Source organism: Zalophus californianus, chromosome 9 (assembly GCF_009762305.2).
Source record: "Zalophus californianus isolate mZalCal1 chromosome 9, mZalCal1.pri.v2, whole genome shotgun sequence".
Lineage (NCBI taxonomy): Eukaryota > Metazoa > Chordata > Mammalia > Carnivora > Otariidae > Zalophus > Zalophus californianus.
In genome coordinates, this window is record NC_045603.1 from 124,920,015 (window position 1) to 124,947,234 (window position 27,220).

The following is a 27,220-nucleotide window of genomic DNA, read 5'->3' on the forward strand; positions in this document are numbered from 1 at the left end:
TAACCAGCAAGGAGACCGATTGTTCTGCATGATTTAGTGTTTACAAAATTATGGGCTCACGGCAAAGCTTACTGTACTAGAGGCTCCGGCAAGAAGCATATGTGGGTCTTTTGCAGGTAATAAAATGGAAAATCCAATTTGCGATTGCAGAATACGGCTCTGAGTGATATATGATCTTCATAGCAGCATCGGTCAGGGGGTCACCGCTAATCATGGTGCTGGCTGGCTTCCCCTGTGGCCTGGGCCTTCCCACTGAAGAGGGAGCAGAGTGAATCTATGTCTGGGAGCCAGCCAGCGTGTCTGTAGATGCACCACTTTCTAGCTTATTAGATCCTCTTTGTCACAGTGCTTAATCCTGCTGCCTGATCCTTGTTAGAACACTGCCAGCGCGCCGCTCAGGCTTCTAATAAAGGAGCTGGGTGAGGGCGCCTAACTAGACGCACCGAAGCGTGCAGCGCGGCAGTGGAGGGGGATTGCATCCTGACAGCCGGGTGAGGTGCTTCCTGCATGTTATTACTTAAAAGGGAACCTACCTCCCACAGCTGACAGATGAGCTTTGCCGAGGCGAGGGTAACTTGTTGCTTGGCCAATATGAGACGGGTGTCATCTTTTCACACAGTATCATGGCCCAGCTTTACTCTAATTACATTAACCCCCTTCTGAAATTGCTGCCCTCCGGGCTGCCGCGCCGCGAGGTAAGGGAGCGGGGGCCAGAGAGCGGGCTGGGAGGATTACAGCTGCACCGGGGTAAGGAATGTGTTCGCCGCTGCTGCCGCCGCCGCCAGTAACACAAAGTTGAAAAACAAAATAAGCACCGTCTTCCTAACGCCAAGCCCGGTTATCGCTCTGAAGAGTCTGTGCCGGCTCAGTGCGTGCCATTTCCAGCTCCGTGGCCTGCTCTAAGGTTGGCCGTGGACGCCAAGCATAGTTTTCAGGGTTCTTTGTTACAAAGAAAGCACAGCTTCGACCGCAAAGCTGTTGTTTTGCCGGGGGGGGGGGGGGGGGGGGTGTCTCCCCAGGGAACCCGAATCGCTCTTTTTTAGTGACCTCCCAGTCCCGGTAGCCCTGGGAGGACCTGGGCACCTGATTCAGTAGCGTCGTTCCATACTAAAATAAACACATGGGGCCGGGGGAGGGTAACCCAGGCCCCCACCGCCTCCAGCTGGAATGCACAGGTGAGTGTGAAGGGGGAGGAACGGAAATGCTCGTGCGGATCTGTCCCGTGATCCTTTGTGTGTATCCCGACTCTCACACTCCTTTTCCCCAAAGCGTATGTGTCTAGCCTACCTCCAGTGTCTCCTGCGAGCTCCACTTAGCAGACGTCATTAGCAGTCCCCTCTGTCTCTTCTGTCTCCATTGACAGCACTTAAATAGAGACATTGCTAGGGACTGACAGATCTCCGGGGGGTTAGAGGCTTCAGACAAAAGGGCCCAGAGAACACGGCTGACCTTTCTTGGCATTATTCGCCTAGCTCTGTCTTCCATGTGTGGCAGTCAGGGAGCATGGAACTTTAGTACGTGATTTTCACTAAAAAGGCTGCTGGCTTCGCAAGAGGCTGTTAATAAGTTAACAAGAGGCCGTGTACATTCCCAAGTGGGTATGTGGGTTGTAGGTGGTAGAAAGCAGGCTCATCTTTCCCACAGAAATAATGTATCTGGACCTCAGGTTCAAAGCTGAGCCATTAAAATTTGCTTTGCTTATAGTATACTTGTACTTTTGCATTCTTGGGGCAACCCTTGGACCTTGGTGGAAGGGAGCTTATGATACGGGCCAGGAAGGAAGAGAGTTCTCTTCCTCTCACTGTCCATGGACGTCGTCCCTGAGCAAATTTAGAATAACTGAGGATTGCCTGTTGGGGGCGGGGTGGGTCCTTCCGAGCGCCTTTCCCTGGCCCACGGTGCTCTCACGCTGGCCCAGGGCCCTGGAAATGCAGCATGGTGAGAAGTGCTCTGGGCTCCTGCTTCCCTCCCTCCTCCCCCAGCTCTTCTTCCACAAACTAAAGAATAGTGTCCCCGTGACCCCAGTTAATTTGCGGTAACATCTGAATGACGGGGAGTCCTGGACGTTCATCAGATCAAATTATACCCATTAGAAATTCAGACTCTGCTTCTCAGTAGGATAAACAATTTTGGGGAACAGGGAGGAACGATTTTTAGGTCAGAGTAGCCACTAACAAGTGGATCCCTTTGCTTAGGAATTGCTTTGCCTCCTTAGGCAATTCACGCTTTTCATGACTTCTCCTCCTCCTTTGCTTAGCCACTTTGGAATGTCATTTTTTTTTTTTCCCAAGTGTCTCTGTTGTTTTTGTTTCTTCATGGTTGATTTCATGCTGATGTCAGTGGGCCGGCCTTAAGAGACAGGAAGATAGGTAAAGGCAGCTTGTTTATTAGGTGAATGTTTTAAGAGAGGTGTTCGTCTCCTAGTGCCTCTGCCCTCAACTTCTTAGTGACTTGCTACACCATGGTTACTCATGTCTGGCTTGTGGGCCCTTCCCTCGATGACCATGCTTCTTCTTTTTTTTTTTTTTTTTAAAGATTTTATTTATTTATTTGAGATAGAGAGCACGAGAGGGAAGAGGGTCAGAGGGAGAAGCAGACTCCCTGCCGAGCAGGGAGCCCGATGCGGGACTCGATCCCAGGACTCCAGGATCATGACCTGAGCCGAAGGCAGTCGCTTAACCAACTGAGCCACCCAGGTGCCCGATGACCATGCTTCTTAAGAACTGTGGGCAACCTATTCACTGTGCATTTAACGCAGGACACTTAAGAAATACAGAATTTTTTTTTAGAGTAATTTTTACATGGAAAACTTTTTTCAGACGTTATATTCATTTTTAGGAAAAGTGGAAATTGGAAAAAAAAGTAATAAGAGAATAATATTGAAGAGTGGATGAGGACATAGAGTATAGCAAACGAGATCCTAAAAGAAGAATTACAGAGGAATTGAAAGGAGAGATCAGTTTTATTCTTGGAAAGCTAAAAGCCCCCCCCCAAGTGAAGATAAAAACAAACAGCCCATTGCCTATAAGGTCACACTGAAGTAAGATACCCAGCTCCCCAGAGAATTTGTGCAGCTCTGGGATTTTCATTTGCCCTAGGCAGTTTTCTGACTCATGGTTTAGAGAATAAAGCCCATTAATTTACCAAATGAGTTAATATCTGACTAATGATGTTTAACCATTAAGATGAGGAAATATACAATATTGATAATCTTGGAGAGAAATTTATCTGCTTATTTTTGTACTTCAACAGAGTCTAAGTAGCGTTGGAAAGATCATGATGAATCACTCACTGGTAATATTTGGTAATATCAGTTTTCTTTAAAAGCATTTTATTAAATTGTAATCACTTTTATATTGGTCTTCTGTTTTTTTTTCCTGAATAGTTACAAAGTTCATCTAACAAAAAAAAGATTGAAACTCTCAATTCTTTTGTTTTAAGAAGAAATATCACATCATCTTCCCGGTAAAAATGTTTGTTCATTTCTAAAGCCCAGATCAGCAAGGAAATTATGTGCTTCATGGTATACTTGCATCCCAGAATGTGTCCTCCTCATCTTGAGTTATCAGTTATGACAAAATCGGCAAGTAGAGTTTCAAAACAGGACAAACATGGTACTCTGGATGTGTTTTGGGAAGAATGGTTGCTGGGTGTCTATGTTTACGTAGCCTTGGCTGCCTGTAGACTGGGGGTCTGAAAATGGGCTTCCTCAGTCGGGCTTATAGGGAAAGGCCTTTGGTGAGCCTCCTGCCAGGTAGACTGCATACATCTCTGCTCCATAGTCCGTAGCTGCGCTGTTCCCGTCTCTTGCATAGGGCAGGCGTGTGATGGAAAGCTCTTTCACACATAGCCTTTTCCATGTTTGAGTATACCAAACAAACAAACAAACAAAGGCAACTGATTACTAACAGATGATACTCGGATGGGTGGCGCTTACTGGGTTTTTTTATGCTGCCTTCCTTAACCCATCCTTGGTTGATCTAGGACATGTAACCTGATAGCTTCCCCAGACATTCTAGAAAGAATATGAGATTTGGAATCAGAGCCTTGGGTTCAAATCCCCATTCTTAAGTTTTCTCATCTTGGACATAGTACTTAATTTTGCCACGGTTCCATTTCTTCACCTATGAAGTGATGTCAATGACTGACCTTAGGGACTGCTGGAGAATCAAATGAAGAAATGCTGTTTAAAGGTAATCGGTCACCTGATAAGGACAATACAGATATGAATTTCTAGCATGACCGTGTTCATGAGATTCATTTAGTGCTGATTCTGTGATGTGCTTATGGTACCTGAGGAATGCAGTAATAATTTTACCTGGGCAGTGTTCTTCCTTCACTCATGTTCTACTCTGATGAATAGTGATGTTGATTGGATTGGGTTTAGATCAGATTTGACAAGTGGTGATGTACATCGTCAGGTAGAATTTCAGGAGGTTCTGATAGGGTTGTTTCTTTCGATCTTGGATAGGTCGTTTTCTTCTCTGTAACAGATACCTAGAAAAATAAAGCATATGCTGCATTTGCAAGAACGCCTTCCAATTTTACTTCCTTTCTGTCTCGTTCCCCCGCTGCCTTCCTCCCTCCCTCTCTCCCTTCCTAATTTCTTGGGCCAGGGTACTAGGACTATGCTTTCATACCAGTGAGAACTTGAAGTAACACATTCTTTAAAAATCAAATCGAATGATCCAGGAGATCCTTGGGGTTGTGCCGTCGTTGCTGGGCAGGACTTCCTAGACCTGATTTTGTGTTGGATGAAGTGAACTTCACCTTTTCCTGTTTCCTTGCCTCGTTTCAGGAAACTTGGATTTAACGGGTCAGAAGCAAGTGTTCAAAGCGGAGAACAATCCCTGGGTTACCCCAATCGCTGACCAATTCCAGCTTGGCGTGTCCCATGTTTTTGAATATATCCGTTCTGAGACGTACAAATAGTAAGTAGACTGCGATTCTCTAAAATAGTAGACTGTTGTTTTATAGTGTTTGTAATTACACCATTTTTAAAAAACTGTCATATGACATTGTCACATCGGTGGCAGTTAGCTTATAGTATTTTTAAATGTTTTATTAATAACCACATGTAGTAACTGTCTCTGTTTTTTATAGATGGTTTTTAATTGACGTTTTCAAAGGGAGTTTGTACCAAATTTGTTAAAAAAATTTTTTGAGGTATTAAATTAGTTGACTATTAAAGGCACTAACGAAGTTCACCGGACACATTAAGATCATCACATACTTTTTTCTCCTTTGCAAAAAATAACAAATGTTATGAACAAAATTGTTAAGCAGTTTATTTACAGAATCAGGGGAGACAGTTAGGAAAGCATCATTCTATCCTTCAGAAGCTCTTACACTGGCAAGATGATAATCTCTCTAAGAGAAAAAGAAAAGGCTGAAAAAGAGGAGGAGGAATCAGCTAGCTTAAGTCACAGCATCAGAATCCCCCAAGTCCTTGCCCTAGGTCAAGGGCAGCTTGTGAGGAGCCGGGCCTCCAAACCTGGTTCTTCCTCGTTGTGTCAGGGTCGATAGGAATTCTTGCACCCCCTACTTGCTCTGTTGTTGTTACATCTCCTGACATTATATTCCCCTCATCCCACCCCCACCCCCAAGTTGAAGTGATCGTTCTTCCCTGTGTTTTCATGATCCTTAATGCCGAAAGCTGATCTCCTCTAGTTTGAAGCAAATATAGAAGAGACTTGGAAAAAAACCCGTAGTCCGGTTTAACCTGATTTTGTGTGCAGCCCCAACCTCTGAGAAGTTGACATCCCAGCTAGTCAAGAAGAGCTAGAGGATCATAAAGGGTCACATGCAGTTAGGAGCTTGCATTATGGGATCAGAACAATGCCCCCCCCCCCCCCCCCAACTCAACACAGGCCTTGCTGAGTCTATGCTGGGGCAGTGGGTCAGAATTAACCAACAGGGCAGAATCCCTGCCTATACGTGGTGGGCTGTAGTTCCGGAGCTCCCTTCCTGTGTACCCTTGTATGCGGAACTTGTCACAGTCCTGTTTCCATCGGGCAGAATCCCAAAGAGGATGAGCTGTGAAGAACAATGGTGTTAAGACCAAATAGACTAGAATTGCTGACATGATAGCATATCCTCATCTATGAAAGCAGCTTAAAGCATGGTTTAGATTTCTTTTAAGATAATTCTGTGACATTTGCAATATATCTGAAGCCTTACCTATAAGAGTAAAATGAGAGAAGTATAAGATATGTGTTATGGTTTCATGAGCCACATAGTTATGCGCAATTATATATATAGTTTCTTTAAATACGAATATAGCTCAGCCTTAGTAATTAGTTCATTATGAAAATGTGTGAAAATATAATTGCACATTAGCAGCTTATTGTTCATTTTGTTCCTCTTAAATTGTTAATCATTGCTATCATCAATTTTAGATGGATGTCTGATTTTTTGTTGGTAAATGGCAGTCTCCATAGATCTTGGTTTGTAGGTTATCTTTTTAGAAAATCCTTGCATACCTTTTAACATGCAGAAAAATCTACAGGCAAGCTTTTTTTTTGACTGAGAACTAGGAAAAATACTCTGTTTTTTATTCTGGCTAACAATCTTTTGTTTTATCATCCATTAATTTATAATGTATAACGTATTAGAATACATTGCCTATAAAAGCACTTCTAATTTTAATTTCATTTTAAAAGATTAAGTTGTGAATTTATGAATATTGTATTACCTCAGAGTCATTATTAATCATTATTACAACTAATCACCATTATACACTATTTATTATATATTATAAACTATTTCTGGTTATTTGAACATGGTTAGGATTTCGGGTGAATGAGATTCATTGCCTTCATTGAGTTAATTGTTCAGTTATTCAAAAGGGAGTATACGGCCTGACATTTTAATCGGTAACATGTTTGTTGTCTGTATGGCCCTTTCTCTCTTATCAGCATCCTGGTTTTGAGGATCAGAGTGATCTAAGCAATTTGCCTACCAGCTTACTTTTTGATTTCCTCATGGAGAATGATATTATCTTTTACACAGTGAAATGAACATTCCCCATGTTCAAAAGCTTAAGTAAGCATAGGAGCGTTGTTAACCCCTTTTAGGGGGACAGGTTAGTACCCCGTTCAGTGTTTCTAGAGGCGTCTCTGTGAGCCTCTGTGGGGAGTATACACTTGATGGGACCTCCTCGAGGGCAGGGCCCCTTGGTGAATTCCCTCGGAGTTCTCTCCTCCTTGGGAAAGAGAAGAGTGTTGGCCGTTCTCTGTTTCAGCTTTCTGTCCTTCCCCATCCTCCCATGGAGGCCGTTCTCACTCCATTACCAAACGTACTAGCCAAACACGTGGACTATTAACTAGGTAAGACACTAAGTCAGACTCTTAGTCCTAGTCTTTTTTAAAAAAATACTTACACAGAAATGCCACCATTATGTTTCACGGAGTTTTAACATGTAAGGTTCTCTTTTATGTGAATAGCTGTATATTGCTATAGCCTCCTATAACTAGAACCCGACTTAATTCTTTAATTTTTTTTAAGTAGCCACTTCCTAATCGGAGGACTTGTAGCATAAAGCTGTGCCTTTGTTGACTTTTGAGGAGGCAGTTTATTCATTACACTCCCATTTTTCTGAAAAAAGCCAGTTTCACATTCAGCACCTTCATCTTAGGCGTTCTGTTCTAAAAGCTGCAGTTTCTACTCTTTGCTTCCTTATGTCTTTTTCTATAAGTCACATGTACCCCTTCCCATAACAAATCCTTTTTTTTTTTTAATATATTGATCTTCAGACTATCAAGAAAGCATATTTTAATTTTACTTCGGCACTTAAATCGCTGATGATGATCCTTCCCTTTTTTTCCAATTTTCTAACCAATTGACTCGTTACCTAAGCGAGATCAGTGAAGAACTTACTGGCATGTTTCCTTTCCATGCATGTCCGTGGTTGACTTTCACAGCGACCTTCCTGTTCCAAGCACATCCTCAGAGGCCTTCTGAGTCTAGAGCAGCGACAGGCAGAGGAGATAGATGATCCCACTTCCAGGCTCTCATGGACTCCAAGAGGGGACATGGACATTGGAAACAAAACAGTGAAATCAGTGTGCAGGAAGAATGAAAATGCTCTGAGATGATTTAACGTGGTGAAGATAGGAACTTGTGCACTTCTTGAGCAGGGAGGAGCCGTGGGTAGGTGTGGCCAGGAGTGTGTCGAGGTGTCGTTTTCAGGAGCTTGTTCTGTTGAGTACACTTTGGGCATCCCTCATGTCCTCCTCATCATTTTTCAGGTGGGGACTGCTCTTTATCCATTTATCATACGTTCAGCAAAGGGAACATGCTGGCTGGTGTCATCGCAGTGCCCATTCATTGTGTTACTCCCTCTGTTCAAGTACAGTCATTCGCTCGGTCAGGTTGTTGAGGAGCAAACCCTATGAGGGCATCAGCATTTTCCGGCTGTGGTCGAGCTCTCCGGTCACCCCTTAACTCTGTATTTGGTAGTGGTTTTCTCCTTGCATGACCTCTCATTTCTGCGAAGCAGAATTATGATCAAATAGTCACCACTTGTTAAGTTTCCAGAAGGTAGATCCCCCCCCCCCCCCGAGAAGTCAGATTAGAGTCAGGATCCTTGACAAGATGCTTTGTGAAAGGGAGTAACTCACACTTTTCACATTTCCATCAAGGAAGGTGGATAGGAACCTCAAGCCATTTTAAAAGCTGACAAGTTAACTCTTAACAAAAGAAGAGGTTTGACAAATGTTTGGCTGAAAATGTGTTGGTTGAAAGAGGCATTTGGAAAACAGGCATCCTCATGAAGGCTGCATTTTACGAAGTATGGTGGTCCTAAAGCCTCATTTCCAGAGTGGCATCACTCAGAGGATGCTTCCCCGTCATTCTTCCTGCCCCGTGACTTGCTTTTGTCTCTGGGGAGAGACGCGACACTCACTTACATTTTTATTTTCTTCTTTAATCTTGAGTGACGACTGGCCCTACGATTATTCATGCCAGTTAGTGGAAACATTTTCACAAAGCAACACTTGGTGAATGTTGGGCAGTGATGAGAAAAATGCCGGCAATTTCTTTTCACTAGAAATCGAGCAAAATAAGTCATCCTGTTTGATTTGTAAGGAGGAATACTTTTATCTGCTGGTTATTGTCTCTGAACTTATTTTGCTTGCACAGTTCAAACTAAGAAATGTTTTCTTTTTTCTGCGCTGCGTGCAAACCTGTGTACAGGCTATGGCAGATGTAAATGGGCTTTTTTTAAACAACTAGCCTATCCTCTAATGGATGCCACGTCAGTGACCTAGAAGACCCTTTAATAACAGATCTATCTCGTCTATCAAAAGGCCCCAGCATTTCAAACCTAGTAAGTGATCCTGTTCATTTTGAGACAGCCCTTTCCGGAAGGAAATCCCTTCTAACAAAGCCCTCCAAACCTTATTAGTTTCTGCTGAAGTATAAATGGATGCGCAGAACTAGCAGATGGTTTTATAAATACCACAGAAGGATGGAGGAGAGGGTTAAACTTCCAGGACCTTTCTAGCAGTTAGTGAATTTTTCGTAGTGATACAGGAAGGCAGGAAAAATGTTGACTTTTCTTTCATTACTGTACCTGAAAATAGCTCACATTAAGCCAGAGAAGAAAAACATTTCTTTAGAGTAGACATGAAAATGAAGAACCAGTTTTTTTTTTTTTTTTTTTCCTAAAGCTTTGGACATAAAAGATTGTTTTTATTTTTAAAAGTTGACTGTGTATTGGGTTCCTGGTAATTTATATTTCCCTTATAGATGTTACATATATATATTTTGGTTCTTTCTTAAGTTAATAAATGTATTATCACATTTCTTCCATAATACAAAAAATACGATTCAAACTTCTGATGTCTCTGAATCTATTTGCATGCAAATATGTTGCATTTACCTAACATGCTAAGAAATAGCAAAGAGGAAAGGGAAACCCATAAGGTATATTTTGGATGGTATTGTATCATATCCCTTATCTGATGCTGACTTTGATTGGTAAAATTGCAAGTGTTCCTTTTTCTCCAGATAGTATGTTACCAGCACAAGGGAGCTGAGACATGTTTATTCCCCTGAACAGACATGTCAGGACAGTAATACCAGCTGTGGATCTTGGACACAGTCACTCACCTGTTGCTCTGTCTCCATGAGCCGCTCCTTGCCTTGGTAAATTAATACCTCCCTCTTAAGGTAACAGGAGGAAAACAGATCATGCGAGGAAGAGTACATAACAATTTTGTCTCTCTTCCAAGTTTTTTTGATAGATTGCTTAATGTAATTTACATTTAAAAGGATCTTTGCTTTTCTGCTGTTAACTTGTTGAGCACTATTATTCAGGTATACTTTAGAGGTAATTAGTATTTTTCCGTTTTCTTGGTACATGTTCACCATTTTTTCGATACATGAAGTTTTTATTTGCCCTTTGAAGCTTTATTTTTCTATAATTTTATAGCTCATGCAAAATAGTTCAGTTTTTTAAATGGAAGGTGCATCCCGCTTGACATTGCCAGTGTACTTGGATTCCAGAAGAGTCACAGTAGGGAACCTCTGCCCCCTAAACCTATAAAGGTCTAGGGTGAACCCTGCCAGGGTTTAAAAACCAGCTTCAGGGGGCTACTTGGTATTCCTGGAGGCGTCCAGGAAACCCCATCTTATATATATTCTGGAATGTTTTTTACTCTGACTTGGCTACACATGCAGACTTGGGGAAGTCTCCCTTGCATATCCACGTTCACTGTGGTCCTCCAGTGTAGTCATGCCCCAGCCACACCTTGCTGGCCTGCCACCTCTGTGGGGACAGGCTCGGTCAGGTTTGACCATCGAGCAGAAGCTCTGTCAGTCTTTCTGCATTTTATTCAGCGGCTAACTACACTTACCATTAAAAAGTTGTGAATACATTTACAGTAAATGGGGAAAAAAACTACAACTTCTGCCTCAAAAGGAGAAGAATGATGTTTATTCTGAACCTCGCACTTTTATGTAATATGATTTTAAAGTGCAGAACAATCATGTCCTCCCTCCCCACCCCTTATCTCAACTTGTATATTGACTGTCAGGCTTACATTGAGGCTGTCTTGTATAGCTGGACTGTAATGTACTGCGTGATTCGTTATAGTATCAATTTAAGGTAAATAGAATATAGATAATTTGTTCTACTTGACAGAAGAAAATCAACATAAGCTAGACTCAGCCTGTACTCTAAAAAGGAAATGTGTCAGCTTACTTCCTCTTCAGGCGCTATTAAGAGTTCCATTTTTAGATGAGATTTACTTGATATAATCACATTGAGCTATTAAGTATTGACCTCCTCAATGAAATGAAATTGATCAGCTCTGCATATTGACAACCTTTTTTTAACTCTCAGTAATCTTAAAGTTAAATGCTTGAGCTTTCTATCCAGCTAAGATGAGTTATTGCCTGCATTTGCAGTTTTTATTTGAGAGATAAATTAGTAAGTGATGCTTTTATAATAAAAAAAAATCTGTGATTTCTATTGTCTACACAGTAATATATTATTTTATTACATGCTGGCTTTTTATTCTGGTCGAGATTAGCAGAGGGTTTTGAGGGGAGTTTTTGGTAATTTCTGGCAGTTCAGGGTTCTTCTGTACCATCAGAAATTCTGACTTAGGATGTGTACTATGAAAGGAGTTTCAATCAGCTTTATCAGATAAAAAGCTTAACTGTGAGTTATGTTCATAGGCATCTGTTGATGTTCCAGTTTATTTGCCAACCCTTAAGGAAACAACTTTTCATATTTTATCCTGTTTTGTTAGTGTGTTATTTCATATGTATTTTTTAAGACTCATGGTATAAAAAGTTTGCAGTCAAGAAATACTGTTTCCACTCTGATAGTTAATTTTTAAGTAATCTTAAACTTGGAACATATGCTGTTCCATCACCTTCAAGTTGTACATACTTTTGATTCTCCATCCAACTAGATCATGTATATTTAAAGAATAAATAATCGTTGAGGTTTGGCTGTTTTAAATCTCAGGTTTACCAAGTAAGCACGTGGCTTTTTCTTGTTCTTCCTGCTGATACCTGGTTTTGTCCAAATTTGGTTGTCTAAGCCACTTAGCAGAAATTTATTGTCTTACAGTTCTAGAGGCTGGAAGTCTGAGATCAAGAAGTCGATGGGGTTGGTTTTTTTTCTGACAGAAGGATCTGTTCCAGGCCTTTCTGCCTCTTCTGTCCCTTCACATCATCTTCCTTGCTTGTGCATCGCTGCCTGCATCCAAATTTTCCGTTTCTATAGGGCCACAAATATGGTCACATTCTGAGGTACCGGGGGCTAAGGCTTCAACAGGTGAGTTTGGGAGCGGATAGGGGTACAGTTCAACCTGTAACATGGCTGTTACTTGGATGCCCAGAAATAGCATTCAGCCCTCTATCCATGTGTTCCGCCTCTTTACTCTTCTCCTCCACAGGCCCCGTAACTTCACAGGAGGCATGTTTTCTCTATTAGCGAGTATGTTTGAAGGACTCTGTGAGACTTGATCCACCCCCCTCCCCCATGCCTCTCCTAATATGCCTGGCTTCTGGAGTTTGGTGTTTCTCCAAAGCATGCACATTCACTCCGGTTTCATTTTAGGGACACAGGATAGGCTCTTGTGCCTGGCAGAGGAGTCAGTGTTTTTATTTTGAACCTTCTAACAGTGGACCATGTTAAAACAGAGACTGGTTAGGATTTAAGGGTCCCTTGGGAATGAAAGGCACCTAAGAAAGCCCCCTGCTCTGTCGTATTTGGCTAGAGAATTCAAGAAGGGAGGGTTATATAGAGCACCACCCGCTGGACCCCATGCTGTTTCTCCCCCAAGAATCTTCTAGAAGGAAGATGCTGTACAGAGGGCATTTGTGCCTCCTGTCTGACTCATATGCCATGGAACCCACACTAGCAGGTATGGGTTGTTCTCCCTGGGACTTTGGTAGCTACTGGCATGTTACTCAGTAAGGGGTCAGAGATTTCCTGTCTCATCTCAGAGTTCCAGTAACCACATTGGGAGCCCTTATAACTTTGTTTCATTTTTCTTACCTTATCTCTGGAGTCTTAACAGGCAAGATTGAGTCTACTAATAACAGGGCAGGGAATTCTGTTCTCATGTAATTAAGCTGGTTTGCTTTCCCAGCAGAGAGAGGGGCATCAGAGACGGAGTGCATATTTTCATGTGATGCTCCATGGTGTCAAGACACAGGCATACTGTGCTGTGAAGCTCTGAGGAAAAAAGAAGGGAAATAAGTCTGTTCTTAGCATATGTACTGGTCCTAGAGGTGGGCCTCTGGTCTCAGTTCTGTCGGTGGCAAAGGGCCTCTGCACACCCATGCTCGGCTTCCCCGTCTCGAAGGGAGTGATTCAAACTAGATCATCTCAAAGTTGCCCCAGGAATGATTTCCACTTCTGATTTTTTTTTTTTTTCTGGGAAACATGTTTTATTGTCTATGTTAGTTCATTATTTTTTTAAAAATTTAGTTTAATTCCTGAATTTGCCTCCATATGGACTTACTTCATTGATTTTTTTTTTTTAAAGGTAACGAAAGATGATGATGACCCTGAATATAAATTGTTACAGGAAAATGGATACAAGATAAAATTACCAGATCAACCTTTTTATTCTATATCTTATGGAATACCTAATATATGTTTGGCAGTAACTTATTCATACACATGAATTCCTGACACTTTCGATTCTTCAGACTTATTAATCAGTGTAGTCAGCACCAGAGCAATTTTATGAGACTTACCAGTCATCAAAAATTTATTATCATATAAATCAAAGAAACAACGAGCATCTTAATAGGGTAGAGAAAGTGGCATGTAAAAGATCGTTTAAGACTATGCTTTTTGTCGGTTGTGTGTTATATTTACAGCCTGTATCAGAGAACTTACTCATAATTTCATGCAAAGGGTCAGCAGGGTGCTAGTTAGCTTCTCAGGTGAAACCTCTTCTCTTTGTTTTTCTCCAGTAGAGTATTTTGTTGGGTCTTAACTGTAAGACCGAGGATGCTACGTAGACAGAAGGTAGGAAACCTCATGTTCGAATGTGAAGCGTGTAGCATTCATTTTAAACTAGGATCTACATTTTCTTTGGATTCTGTTACAGTTGTCATCCAAAGTTAAGAATCCGCAAGCTCTGTCCTTTCCTTTGGGACGAGATTGCTAAGCTTGAACTCTTGGAAATGGCGTGGGGAAACAGCAGTCGACAAACTACCTCTCTTGTGGATGGGCTCTGTGTGTACCCTCTGAGATATGAGACGCAGGCGAATGTCTACTGTGTTCTTGGCACAGTTTCTGGCACCATTCTGAAGGAATCACAAAAGGTTTGGATCTCCATCATGTGAGATGAGCTGTTTAGAGGTGAGCTTTTCCATCCCCTGAGCCTGAGTGTCCCAGACTCTCACTAGTCTCTAGGACGGAAGGATCACGGAGGTGGGCCAACAAAGGGCTGAGCTTCCACTGTGGAGCTTCTGTACAGATCCACCGGGAATGGACCCGAAAGACAAAGCTGGGTTATTTCCCATCAGACATACAACCGGCTGCCCACTCACATCTCCTTAAGTGCTGTTTTCTCTGCCCGGAATGTTCCTTCTTCCCGTATTTACCTATTGAAAGCCCCATGTTCTTCAAGTATCAAATACTGCTTCCTGAGAGACCTTTTTTCTGAAGATTTCCCCCTCGCCCGTGTCTTCCAAATCCCTTTTATCCTCTTTCTTCAGAGCCTTTACTTTTCCTTAGTAGCAGTTTTAATAATAATAGTGATCAGTGGGGCGCCTGGGTGGCTCCGTTGGTTAAGCGGCTCAGGTCATGATCCTGGAGTCCCGGGATCGAGTCCCACATCGGGCTCCCTGCTTCGGCGGGGAGTCTGCTTCTCCCTCTGACCCTCTTCCCTCTCGTGCTCTCTCTCTCTCATTCTCTCTCTCTCAAATAAATAAATCTTTAAAAAATAATAATAATAGTGATCAGTTATTGAGTATTGACCATGTGACAGACATCGTGCTCAACTCATTACAAGTGCTGTTTATCATTTTATAACACAGTATTTATTTCTGTGAATACTAACCTTTATTTGGTGGGGGAGGGGAGGGAGCTTAGTACATGTTTTCTCTCCCTTAAGAGGCTGTAATCTTTTTGAGAGCCATACTCAAAATTCCTGCAAGCCTGAGCTTTGCATGTGGCATGCCCTCAATGTCTTACATAAATGACCTGTCTCAGGCGGAGTAGCCTCTGACAAGTTGCCCAGATTTCTGAAAGAAATCACAAAAGAAAAAACAAAAACCATTCCAGCCTCTAGAATGGACCAAGTTACAGGGTTTTTTGTTTTTGCCGTGCCCGGTAAACAATAGTCAAAACATTTAAATGCCTTCTCCATATATAGTATTAAGTGAAGATGAAGTCTTCACAGTAGTCTTTCACTGTGTGTATAGATCTCTTTTTTTACCACTCTACTTCCGTATTAGAAATGAAATCGTTTTTTAACCACAAGTCAGTGAGCTGTGTTTGAAAGTGAGCCCTTCCTCTCTGTGAATCCACAGCCTCCGTGGTGATTTTGTGCACCTTCTCTTTGTCGGGGGAGTGTTTCATGGCATCCGGAGTGTGGGACTGTGTCACAAATGTTTGGACTCTTTCTGAGAGAAACTCGGGTTAGTGGTGTGGGTGGTTATCTCTAGGGAAGGAAACTGGGTGGCCAGAGGCTGGGAGGGCAGACTATATTGCCCTCTCCATTTACCCTTTGGTACCTGTTGAATGTTCTGTTTTATACACATATTCACTATTTAATAGATTGTTTAAAAACCAATGAAGAACCTGTAGGGCCCTTGAAGTTAAGAAACGACAAAGGCTGTAGCGGTACATAGGCCTACCTCGTTTTATTGCCCTTTGCTTCATTGTGCTTCTCAGATGATGCGTTTTTTTGTTTTTTTTTTTCCTTAAGATTTTATTTATTTATTTGACAGAGAAAGACACAGCGAGAGAGGGAACACAAGCGGGGGGAGTGAGAGAGGGAGAAGCAGGCTTCCCGCGGAGCAGGGAGCCCGATGCGGGGCTCGATGCCAGGACCCCGGGATCATGACCTGAGCCGAAGGCAGACGCTTAACGACGGAGCCACCCAGGCGCCCCGATGATGCATTTTTTTTTTTTTTTTTACACTTTGAAGATTTGTAGCAGGCGTGTGTCGACCTAGTTTGCTGGTGTCATTTTTCCACTAGCATTTGCTCACTTCTTGTCTCTGTGTCACGTTTTGGTATTTCTCACAATATTTCAAGCTCTTTCATTATTAGTGTATTTCTACTGGTGATCTGTGATCAGTGATATTTGATGTTACTAGTGTAATTGTGCTCAAATAAGACAACAAACGTAATGGGCGGACGTTGTGTGCTCTGCCTGGTCCAACCGGCTGGCCAGTGCCCTGTCTCTCTCCTGCTGCTCAGGCCTCCCATTCCTGAGACACAGCTGCAGATGGGGTAGAAATCGCAAGAGAACTAGAATTAGAAGTGGAGCCTAAAGATGGCACTAGATTGCTGCAATCTCATGAAAAAACTTGAACGGATGAGGAGTTGCTTCTTATGGATGAGCAAAGAAAGTGGTTTCTTGAGGTGGAATCTAGTGAAGACTTCGGAAAGGACAACAAAGGATTTAGAGTATTACATAAACTTAGTGGATAAAAGCAGCTGCAGGGTTTGAGAGGATTGACTTAACTTTTGAACAAAGTTCTCCTCTGGGTACAGTCTGAACAGCATCACATGATCCAGAGAAGTTGTTTGAGAAAGGAGGAGTCAGTTGAAGTGGCAAATTTCATTGCTGTCTTTTTTTTTTTTAAGATTTTATTTATTTATTTGAAATAGAGCAGGGGGAGGGGCAGAGGGAGAGGGAGAGAAAGGAGACCAAACAGACTCAGTGCTGAGCACAGAGCCCGACACAGGGCTTGATCTCATGACCCTGAGAGCATGACTGGAGCCAAAATCATGAGTCGGATGCTTAACTGACTGACCCACCCAGGTGCCCCCATTGCTGTCTTATTTTAAGAAATTGAGGGGCGCCTGGGTGGCTCAGTCGTTAAGCGTCTGCCTTCGGCTCAGGTCATGATCCCAGGGTCCTGGGATCGAGCCCCACATCGGGCTCCCTGCTCGGTGGGAAGCCTGCTTCTCCCTCTCCCACTCCCCCTGCTTGTGTTTCCTCTCTCGCTGTCTCTCTCTGTGAAATAAATAAATAAAATCTTTAAAAAAACAAAAGAAATTGACACAGTCACCCCAATATTGAGCAGCCACCACCCTGATTGACCAGTCAGCAGCCATCACCATTGGAGCAAGGCCCTCCACCAGCCAGAAGATGATGACTTGCTGAAAGCTCACATGAAGGTCAGTATTTTTTAGCAAAAATATGTATTTATTTAGACATAATACTGTGGCACACTTAATAAACTACAGTATAATGTCAGCATAACTTTTGGGAAACCACAACCGTCATGTGACTTACTTTATTGAAATTAATAAATAAATATTTGCTTTATGATAGAGGTCTGGATCCAAACCCTCAGTATGTCCGAGGAACGTATGCCCATAGTTGGTTTTGTCTCCTGTGTTGGCTCTTTTCCATTCATTTGCCGAGATTGAGTGGAAGCCTTCTTACCAGGTATGCTGTTTAACCAAGTATAGCCAAAACCTTCTTAAAGGGTCCTGAGTCTTAGAAAGGGACTCTCTAAATGAGAGCTTGAAAGAAGGTTTCTCACTTAATGCAGTGATCATGCCCATTCTTGGCTTAAGTATTGTGAAATCTTACATTTTTTATATGTCTCAGATAACATCAGGCTTTCCTGTATCCTTGGAAGAATCTGTAGCAATTCATTTTTCCTTTATAATCTGTAGTCATTCATAAAGAGGTAACAGAGTAGAATAAGGAAGAAAAAACAACAAAATGTACTTTTGTGTTAAGTATCTTCAAATAGGTGTATTTTCCCACCTAAGAGTTTAAGTGATTGAAAGTAAGGTTTTCTATATTTGAAAGGTCGTGAGGGTTTGAAAGGAGGAAGAATGGATGTTGGAAGAGTTCATTGTGTATGAGAGGATGAGATTGGGCTTCAGGTTTCCATACAAGAGACATGGATTTTTGTTGTCTTAATTTTTCTCATTTAATTATTTTTTTGGCTGTAAGCTAAGATGACCTATGTGTTTCAGACTGTTTATGTGAGATTATGAGCATTTTTAATCTGTTCTTGTGCTTTCTCAGTAGAAACTGCCTGAGTGGTAATCTTTTAATAGACTGTTTTTCAACTAGCGAATTTATTTTGGTACTAAATTCTAGATAATTCCTAAGGAATGTAAATTTTGTTAATAACAATTTTTGTTTTGAACTACTTAAAATCTTAGAACTGTATTTTTTTATTTTTTATTTATATTTTTAGTTTTCTGAAGCAGACTTCTTTATTTTGAATAAGTTGAATTACTGAGACAGCTCAACAAGGAAACTACTGGTCATTAGGTTGATTGAATGAAAATATTCTTTATTATTTTGATACTGAAACCTGGTTAGAAAAAGAAATAATGGCCCACGGGAAGATGCTCATTCAAAACCACCATGTGAATACATTATACAAAACGACTTTGGTTTTACTGTGGTTGAAATACTAAGAATCTTGAGCAGCTTCTGTAGAAAAATTCAGAACATGATTAAGTCCAGTACCTTACCCCCCCTTCCATGTCTTTTATTCATGGACTAGCATCCAGGTGGATTCGTGAGTGAGAGAAGTTGCCTCCATTACACTGAGGAGACAGAATTGACATTCGCTGACTTCCTGCTTGCTATGGTTGAGGTCCTGATGGGTTCCTTATAGGCTTCATCTCCTATAATTTCATGACTCAGTGAGACATAGGTATTCACCTGGCTTTCAGATGAGAAGACAGAGAGTTGCAGATGAAGTAGAATGACCAGGGTTTACTCGAGTGGTAAAGCCAGAAATCAAACTCAGTCCATCTTATTCAAAAGCATACTAATCTTGTATTCTCCTTGTTGCTTTTGAGTCATATCTAGGAAGAAAAAGAAGAAGTGCTGAGATTATGTTGACATTCTCATAGGGGCGTTAATGTTTGATGCCTTGTGGTACGGTCATATCATTTGGCTTTTTTGGTTCTTAAATCAAGCCCAGCCCCTTTTAGGGCCATATCCCCATCCTGTGGTGAAGGCACAGGCAACAACATTCAGGTGTCCTGAAACCGCATCCCTGAAAACCTGTCTTCCTCCTTCTACCCTGATTCTGATCTAACATCCACTTGTGTGCATGGGTCTGGCCCAACAAACACAAATCCATCTTCTTGCCAGCTACCCCCTCTGGTTCAGTGGGTGTGTATTCATCTACTGTGGGCTACACGTTTATATTGTTCCGTAGTCGGACTTTAGTCAGTTAATACCTATTCAAAGGCCTCTCTCTACCACCCTTCATATTATTTATCTCTTTGGGCATCACTGTGGACTCCTGCCTTTCTCAGCTCATCTCGTACCAGTGACTGAAATCAGATTGGCTTGTACGAACCCTCCCAAGTTTTCCCCATGATCTCTTCTTTGTGTCTTAGTTTTCTTAGTAGCTCTGGTCCCAGGTTATAATTCTCAACAAAGAACTGACTTTTCTCCAAGGGGTCTTGGTTCTTTTAAGTGGAAAATAACATTAGCATGCAAAAACTGAGGGTCCAGAAGTACATATTTTCCAAACAAATGTCAAGGGTAGAGTGACATGAGATCTGCCAGCCACTGGGGTGACACAAAGCAGAAAAATAACCTATATTCAAAGGAGCATGCATTCTTGTTGATGGTTCCGGTTTATCTGAATCATTAAGTTTGTTTCGGCTTTACTCTATGATTGGAGTTTGTTAATCCAGTTCCCCCCCCTCCCCCCAGCAAGTTATACATCCTAAAGCATGCATGTGTTCACGTGACTGGTGATCCCACATTGGCATGTCTTCACTTTCTTTTCTTCCTGGCCCTGGTCTCACGTGTTCTGCAATTAACTGCTAAGTGTGTAAGTTTAGGATATTTTGTCACTCTCACAGAGCACCTAAAAAGAAAAAGAAATTGTAACTTCCTTCTAGGTTTTATACTTAAGAAACCAAAAGTGGGGGCCACTCAGTAATACAAAGGTGTAGATCTCCCGGTTTCTAGATAGAATCCCATTCCCTTAGGAGACTGTAACACTGAAGCAGGGAAAATGTACCAGTACAACCTTTTGAAGTTAATGTGTGTTCCCTCTTTGTTTATTTGTCTTTTAACACAAATAGTTTTACTCTTTGTATTCAATTTCCAGATGACATTTGGCCTGTCCTCCATCCCATTCAAGTTTTTGCTCAGATGTCATCACAACAAAACACTTAACGCCGCTCTATCTAAAACAGACTCCACCATCCACCCCTGCCTGTATTTTATCTGCCCCCTTCCAGAACGGGGGCTCCGCCGAGAGCTGGGACTTTGTTTTGTGCACTGCTGTGTCACCAGGAACCTCAGACAGTGCCTGGCCCCTGCTCAGCTCTCAAAATAGTTGATGAATGAGAGTTGTTCTTTCAAGGATATGCTGTGGCCTTCAGGTTCAGCGTTTCTGCTTGAGGAACTTTTTTTAAAAAACCTTCTGTCGCACATCCATCACACATTTTTAAGTATTTCCCTTTTCCTCCTCATGTCTGAGTTGTTAAGATTTCGTGATATTATTAGTGTCGCTTCTGTCACCATAAATGTTTCTGTGATGTTTCCAAGGCTGCACCCTTCCCTGACCAGTTCTTTCCCATTGAACCTAGTAGCTCTTTTTAGCTAGGCTTTGAAAGAAAGAAACCCCACACATGGAATTTTAGAGGGTAATACGGGGGGAAAAATACCAGAGCCGTTAAGGGGGTAATGACCTAGACTCAGACCGTTAGCCTGTTTTTCTTCCTGTTTTTCAATCAGCCGGCCTCCACCCTCTAACAAATATCTCTGTGGGGATTGGGTGTGGGGGCGGGGGAAACCTAGCTAGCGGCCGCTGAGCATCACCCCACGATGCAGGTGTGGCTGTCATCCTCCATCATGATGGTGTGAAAGAATCTGTAGAAGGTGAATTGGCAGGTTTTGAACTTGGGTCATTGCTTAGAAATAAATAGCAAAGCAGGGGGGAGGGAATTCGAGATAGTTCTTCCTCCCCGTTCCCACCCACCCCCGACCCTCAAAATAAGGTTTGTTGACAAGTCAGAAAAACCACTTAGAGCTCAGTCTCTGAACCTAAGAACCTAGATATGAAAGGGTACAGGGAATCCCTCAGGAGGCACTCCGCTTTGGGGGAACAACCAGAGGAGTCCTCATCAGCTGCACTGAGAAGCAGCCATATCCTGCAGTAGGCTGCCTGCTGTAGCTTCTCTCCCTCACCTGTGTCACTGACCCACTGACAACAAGGGCGAGGAGTGGTGGCGTTCTTAAAGAAATATTTGGCTTGTCTGCACACAGAAGGATCCCGTCAATACCCTGCCTCCACATGTGATATTCAGTTTTCTCACAGGTTGCATTAATTCTGTATATTTCAAACAAAATTCTCCTGATCAAATTTTTAGTGTTAATAATGTGTCGAAGACAAAAAGATGGCATTTTATGGGTTTGTCCTAAGTGTGACTTCGTTTTGTGCGCACCACAAAAAATAAGGGAGAGAGTGCATGAATGAATGGAAGAGTTATGACCACTCTCTGTACATCATTCCCCAGTTCCTGCTTTTGAACATAAATGTTGCTGCATCCATTACAAAAGAGAACCAGTCAGAGCGGCTGATAGAACCACAGCCAGGTTCCCCCAGCCTCTGGGCTCAGAGCCTCGCCAGCGTCTGGAGGCGCACCCTTGTGCCAGTGGAACTTGGGGGCCCTGGGGAAGCATTTCCACGAACCCAAACGGCTTCTAAATACCCGCCAAAGGAAATGTCAGTAAATGGTGAACTGTCCCTCGGTCCTACCTGGGAGGAAACCCACGAATAGGAGGGCTTAGTCCCAGCATCAAGCAGGTGTAGCTCTGAAGAATAAGCTAGCTCCAGGAGGCATGCAGGAGAGTGCGTGGGAGCATAGGCTCTGAAGGCAGGCTCCCTGGGTTCAAATCCCACTCTTAACACCTTTCACTAGTTTTGTGACACTGGGCCAATTGGATTTTTTTTTTTAATTTTATGTCTTTATTGAAGGGCAGTTGTTATACAATAAACTACATATGTAAGGTATATCACTTAATACATTTTGACGTGGGTGTACACGTGTAAATTAGTCACCGGAATCAGGACGGTGAACCTACATGTCATATCCAGAAGTTTGCTTGTGCCCCTGTCTTACCTCTCCCTCTTGCCCGTCCCTCCTTTTACCCCATCTCCTGGAGATTATAATTTTAGGTTTTGCATTTAGGTCTGTGATACATTTTGAATTAATCTTTTATAGGGTGTGAGGTGTGGATGAAAGTTCGTATTTTTGCATATAGATATCCAATTCTTTCTGCACTGTTTGGGTGCAGATGGGTTGATCGTTCTAGGTTTTTCATATTCTTGTCTACTTGTTCTGTCAGTTGTGGAGAGAGGGGTATAAGTCTCAGACTATAATTATGAATTTCTCTATTTCTCTTTTCAGTCCTATCAGTTTTGCTTCATGTAGTTTTAGGTTCTGTAATTAGATTTATAAATATTTAGGATTGTTTACATCCTCTTGACTAATTGACTCCTTTTTTATTATGAAGTGAAATTCTTTAGCCATACGAATATTCTTTGGCCAGAAATTGACTTTGTCAAATAATACTGTAGCTACTCCATTTTTACTTTGATTATGTTGGCATGGTATATCATTTTCCTTTTTTTGTTAACTTATTTATATCTTTATATTTAAAGTGGGTTTCTTACAGGCAGCATGTAGTTTGGACTCATTTTTTCATCTTATTTGACAGTCTGTCTTTGAATCGGGGTATGTTAATCATTTATACTTAACATGATTAGTTTTGAATATCTTCCCTTAGTGTACATATTTTTTCCTATTCCATCTGTGTTTATCCTACTTTTATTTATTTTTTGCCTTTGGACTGTATATTTTTTAGGACATCATTTTGTTTATGTTGCCTTATTAGATATAATCTTTTATTCTTTAATTTTAGGGTGTGCTTTAGCGTTTGTAATTTACATCTTTGACATTTCACAGTGACATTATATCTCTTCACATAGAGGGGGGAAACTTTATGGTAATATACTTTGATTTCTCATCTCCTAGGCTTTACGTTTCTTTTGCCATTCACTTTACTTCTAATGTTCTGAACCTCCACATTACACTTTTATTATTTTTACCAGAATAGCCTTTGTAGCGATCTAAATGAAATAAAGCATCTTCTACATTTTGTTATGTATTTATCACTTTTATTTGTTTATTATTTATTATTTTTTAAGATTTTATCTGTTTATTTGACAGAGAGAGAGAGACAGCGAGAGAGGGACCACAAGCAGGGGGAGCAGGAGAGGGAGAAGCAGGCTGCTGGCCGAGCAGGGAGCCCGATGTGGGACTCGATCCCAGGACCCCGGGATCACGACCTGAGCCGAAGTCAGACGCTTAACAACTGAGCCACGCAGGCGCCCTGGCATATTTACCACTTTTAGTGCCCTCCATTCCTTTGGTCCGTGTTTCTATCTAGTATGATTTTCCTTTTTTCAGAAGGGCTTCCCTTAGCTTTTCTTACCATGTGGACTTGCCATGTATGCATTCTTTTACATTTCATAGATCTTGAAAACTCTTTATTCCCCATTATTTTTTGAATGATATTTTCACTGGTGTAGAATCTTGGATAGAGAGGTTTTGTCTCTCAGTACTTTAAAGGTTTTTGTTCCACTGTCTCTCACTTGCATTGCTCCTGAAAAGAAGTCTGCTGTATTTCTCGTGCTCCTGTGTATGTAACCCTCCCCCCACCCCCACCTTGGCTGTTTTTAAGATTGTCTTTTTATCACTGGTTTTGAGCAGTTTGATTTTAAGGTGCCTTAGTGTGGTTTTCCTCACTTTTTTTTTTTTTTGGTGCTTGGGGTTTGCTAAGCTTATTAGATTTGTGGGTTTATACTTTTTATCAAATCTAAAAATTTTCAGCCATTATTTTTACAAATATTTTTACCAAGCACTCTCCCTCCCTGTCCTTGTCCCCCAACTTTGCCTCTCTTTTTGGGCCTCTATTTATACATGTTTTAGCCTCTTGTAGTTGTTCTGCAACTAACTTATATTCTGTTCATTTGTTTAATCCTGGTTTTTCTCTGAATGTTATGTCTTTTTTATTATTTTGAATTAAAATTCCATAATTGTCTCATACATTATAGTTTTCATCTCATGATTATTTGGATTTTTTTTTATATCTTACAAAAGTCAGAGAGTGGCTCTACTTTGTTTTCATTCTCATCCTGGGTGATGGGGACATGATTGTTCATTTTTAAATTCTTGTTAAATGAACTTACATTGTTAATGGAGTTATATTTTGTACACATTTTGGTAATAGTTCTATTTCAATAGTTTTAAATGACTTGAAAATACAGTGATTTGGTTTTACATTCTATTGGATTAAACTCCAGTTACTGAAAGAACTGGAAAAAATGATACCTTTTCAGATATCTTATTAGTAATAACATTTTCATTGTTTTTGACATGATTCTATATTTATTATAGGAGAAAGCAAAGAGTAATTATGTTAATGTCATCAGGGAATATGCTATTCAGCAAAAGAGAAAGGAGGTAAAAAATTAGAGACGTTAAATCCTACAATCGTAAGTTAGAATTGGAAATTAACAGTAAAATCTCATTATATTTTTTCCCTTTAAAAAAATATTTCTTCTGCCCACCAAAGAGACCTAAAAAAAATGACCAACACAGTTTAGCAATACCACTTTTTTTTAACTTAATTTTATTATGTTATGTCAGTTACCCTACAGTACATCATTAGTTTTTGATGAAGTGTTCCATGACTCATTGTTTTCGTATAGCACCCAGAGCTCCATGCAGTACGTGCCCTCCTTAATACCCATCACCGGATTCACCCATCCCCCCTCTAAAACCCTCAGTTTGTTTCCCGGAGTCCATAGTCTCTCATGGCTCATCTCTCCCTCTGATGTCCCCCCCTTCATTTTTCCCTTCCTTCTCCTAATGTCCTCCATGGTATTCCTTATGTTCCACAAATAAGTGAAACCATATGATAATTGATTTTCTCTGCTTGACTTATTTCACTAAGCATAATCTCCAGTCCCATCCATATTGATGTAAAAGTTGGGTATCCATCCTTTCTGATGGCTGAGTAATATTCCATTGTATGTATGGGCCACATCTTCTTTATCCATTCATCTGTTGAAGGGCATCTCGGCTCTTTCCACAGTTTGGCTATTGTGGACATTGCTGCTATGAACATTGGGGTGCATATGGCCCTTCTTTTCACTACATCTGTATCTTTGGGGTAAATACCCAGTAGTGCAATTGCTGGGTCATAGGGTAGTTCTATTTTTAATTTTTTTTTTAAGATTTTATTTATTTATTCATGAGAGACAGAGGGAGAGAGAGAGAAGCAGAGGGAGAAGCAGGCTCCCAAGGAGCAGGGAGCCCGATGTGGGACTCGATCCCAGGACCCTGGGATCATGACCTGACCTGAAGGCAGACGCTTAACCATCTGAGCCACCCAGGCACCCCTATTTTTAATTTTTTGAGGAACGTCCACACTGTTTTCCAAAGTGGCTGTACCAACTTGCATTCCCACCAGCAGTGTAAGAGGGTTCCCCTTTCTCCACAACCTCTCCAACATTTGTTGTTTCTTGCCTTGTCAATTTTTGCCATTCTAACTGGTGTAAGGTGGTATCTCAGTGTGGTTTTGATTTGAATTTCCCTGATGAGTAATGAAGATGAACATTTTTTCATGTGTCTGTTGGCCATTTGTATGTCCTCTTTGGAGAAGTGTCCATTCATGTCTTCTGCCCATTTTTTGACTTGATTATTTGTTTTTTGGGTGTTGAGTTTGAGAGGTTCTTTATAGATCTTGGATACCAGCCCTTTATCTGTAGTATCATTTGCAAATATCTTCTCCCATTCTGTGGGTTGCCTCTTTGTTTCGTTGACTGTTTCCTTTGCTGTGCAGAAGCATTTTATCTTGATGAAATCCCAAAAGTTCATTTTTGCTTTTGTTTCACTTGCCTTTGGAGATGTATCTTGAAAGAAGTTGCTGTGGCTGATGTCAAAGAAGTTACTGCCTGTGTTCTCCTCTAGGATTTTGATGGATTCCTGTCTCACATTGAGGTCTTTCATCCATTTTGAGTTTATCTTTGTGTATGGTGTTAGAGAATAGTTGAGTTTCATTCTTCTGTATGTAGCTGTCCAATTTTCCCAGCACCATTTATTGAAGAGACTTTTTTCCATTGCATATTTTTTCCTGCTTTGTTGAAGATTATTTGATCACAGAGATGAGGGTCCATATCTGGGCTCTCTATTCTGTTCCGTTGGTCTGTATGTCTGTTTTTGTGCCAGTACCATGCCGTCTTGGTGATCATTGCTTTGTAATATAGCTTAAAATCGGGCAACATGATGCCCCCAGCTTTGTTTTTCTTTTTCAGCATTTCCGTGGCAATTCAGGGTCTTTTCTGATTCCATACAAATTTTAGGATTGTTTGAATGAAAGGGGAGAGATCAGGACTAACACCAAGGAAATCAAAACAATTATTAGAAATTATTATCAACAACTATATGCCAATAAATTAAGCAACCTGGAAGAAGTGGATGCCTTCCTAGAAACCTGTAAACTACAAGACTGAAACAGGAAGAAACTGACTACCTGAATAGGCCAATGACCAGTAAGGAGATTGAAACAGTGATCAAAAACCTCCCAAAAAACAAGAGTCCAAGGCCTGATGGATTCCCTGGGGAATTCTACCAAACATTCAAAAAAGAAGTAATACCTTTTCTCCTGAAGCTGTTTCAAAAAACAGAAGCAGAAAGAAAGCTTCCAGACTCATTCTATGAGGCCAGCATTACCTTAATCCCCAAATTAGGCAAAGACCCCATCAAAAAGGAGAATTTCAGACCAATATCCCTGGTGAACTTGGATTCCAAAATCCTCAACAAAATCCTAGCTAATAGGATCCAACAATACATTAAAAAGATAATCCACCACGACCAAGTGGGATTTATCCCCGGGATGCAAGGGTGGTTCAACTTTCGAAAATCCATCAGTGTGATAGAACACATCAGTAAGAGGAAAGAGAAGAACCATATGGTCCTCTCAATT

At 41.4% G+C, this 27,220-nt stretch overlaps 1 protein-coding gene across 2 annotated transcripts in view; it reads left to right on the plus strand.

Moving 5' to 3' along the window:
• Nucleotides 1-27,220, plus strand: part of RSU1 (Ras suppressor protein 1) — a 201,604-nt gene that overhangs the window by 102,640 nt on the left and 71,744 nt on the right. Inside the window, exons 8-9 of one of the 2 annotated variants that reach the window (XM_027594154.2) lie at nucleotides 4,799-4,931; nucleotides 14,085-14,338. In XM_027594154.2, the coding sequence (XP_027449955.1) occupies nucleotides 4,799-4,931; nucleotides 14,085-14,322 (371 nt within the window). In that variant the 3' untranslated portion in view covers nucleotides 14,323-14,338. The remainder of the gene's footprint in view (nucleotides 1-4,798; nucleotides 4,932-14,084; nucleotides 14,339-27,220) is intronic. The other variant, XM_027594155.2, reaches the window with a different exon arrangement.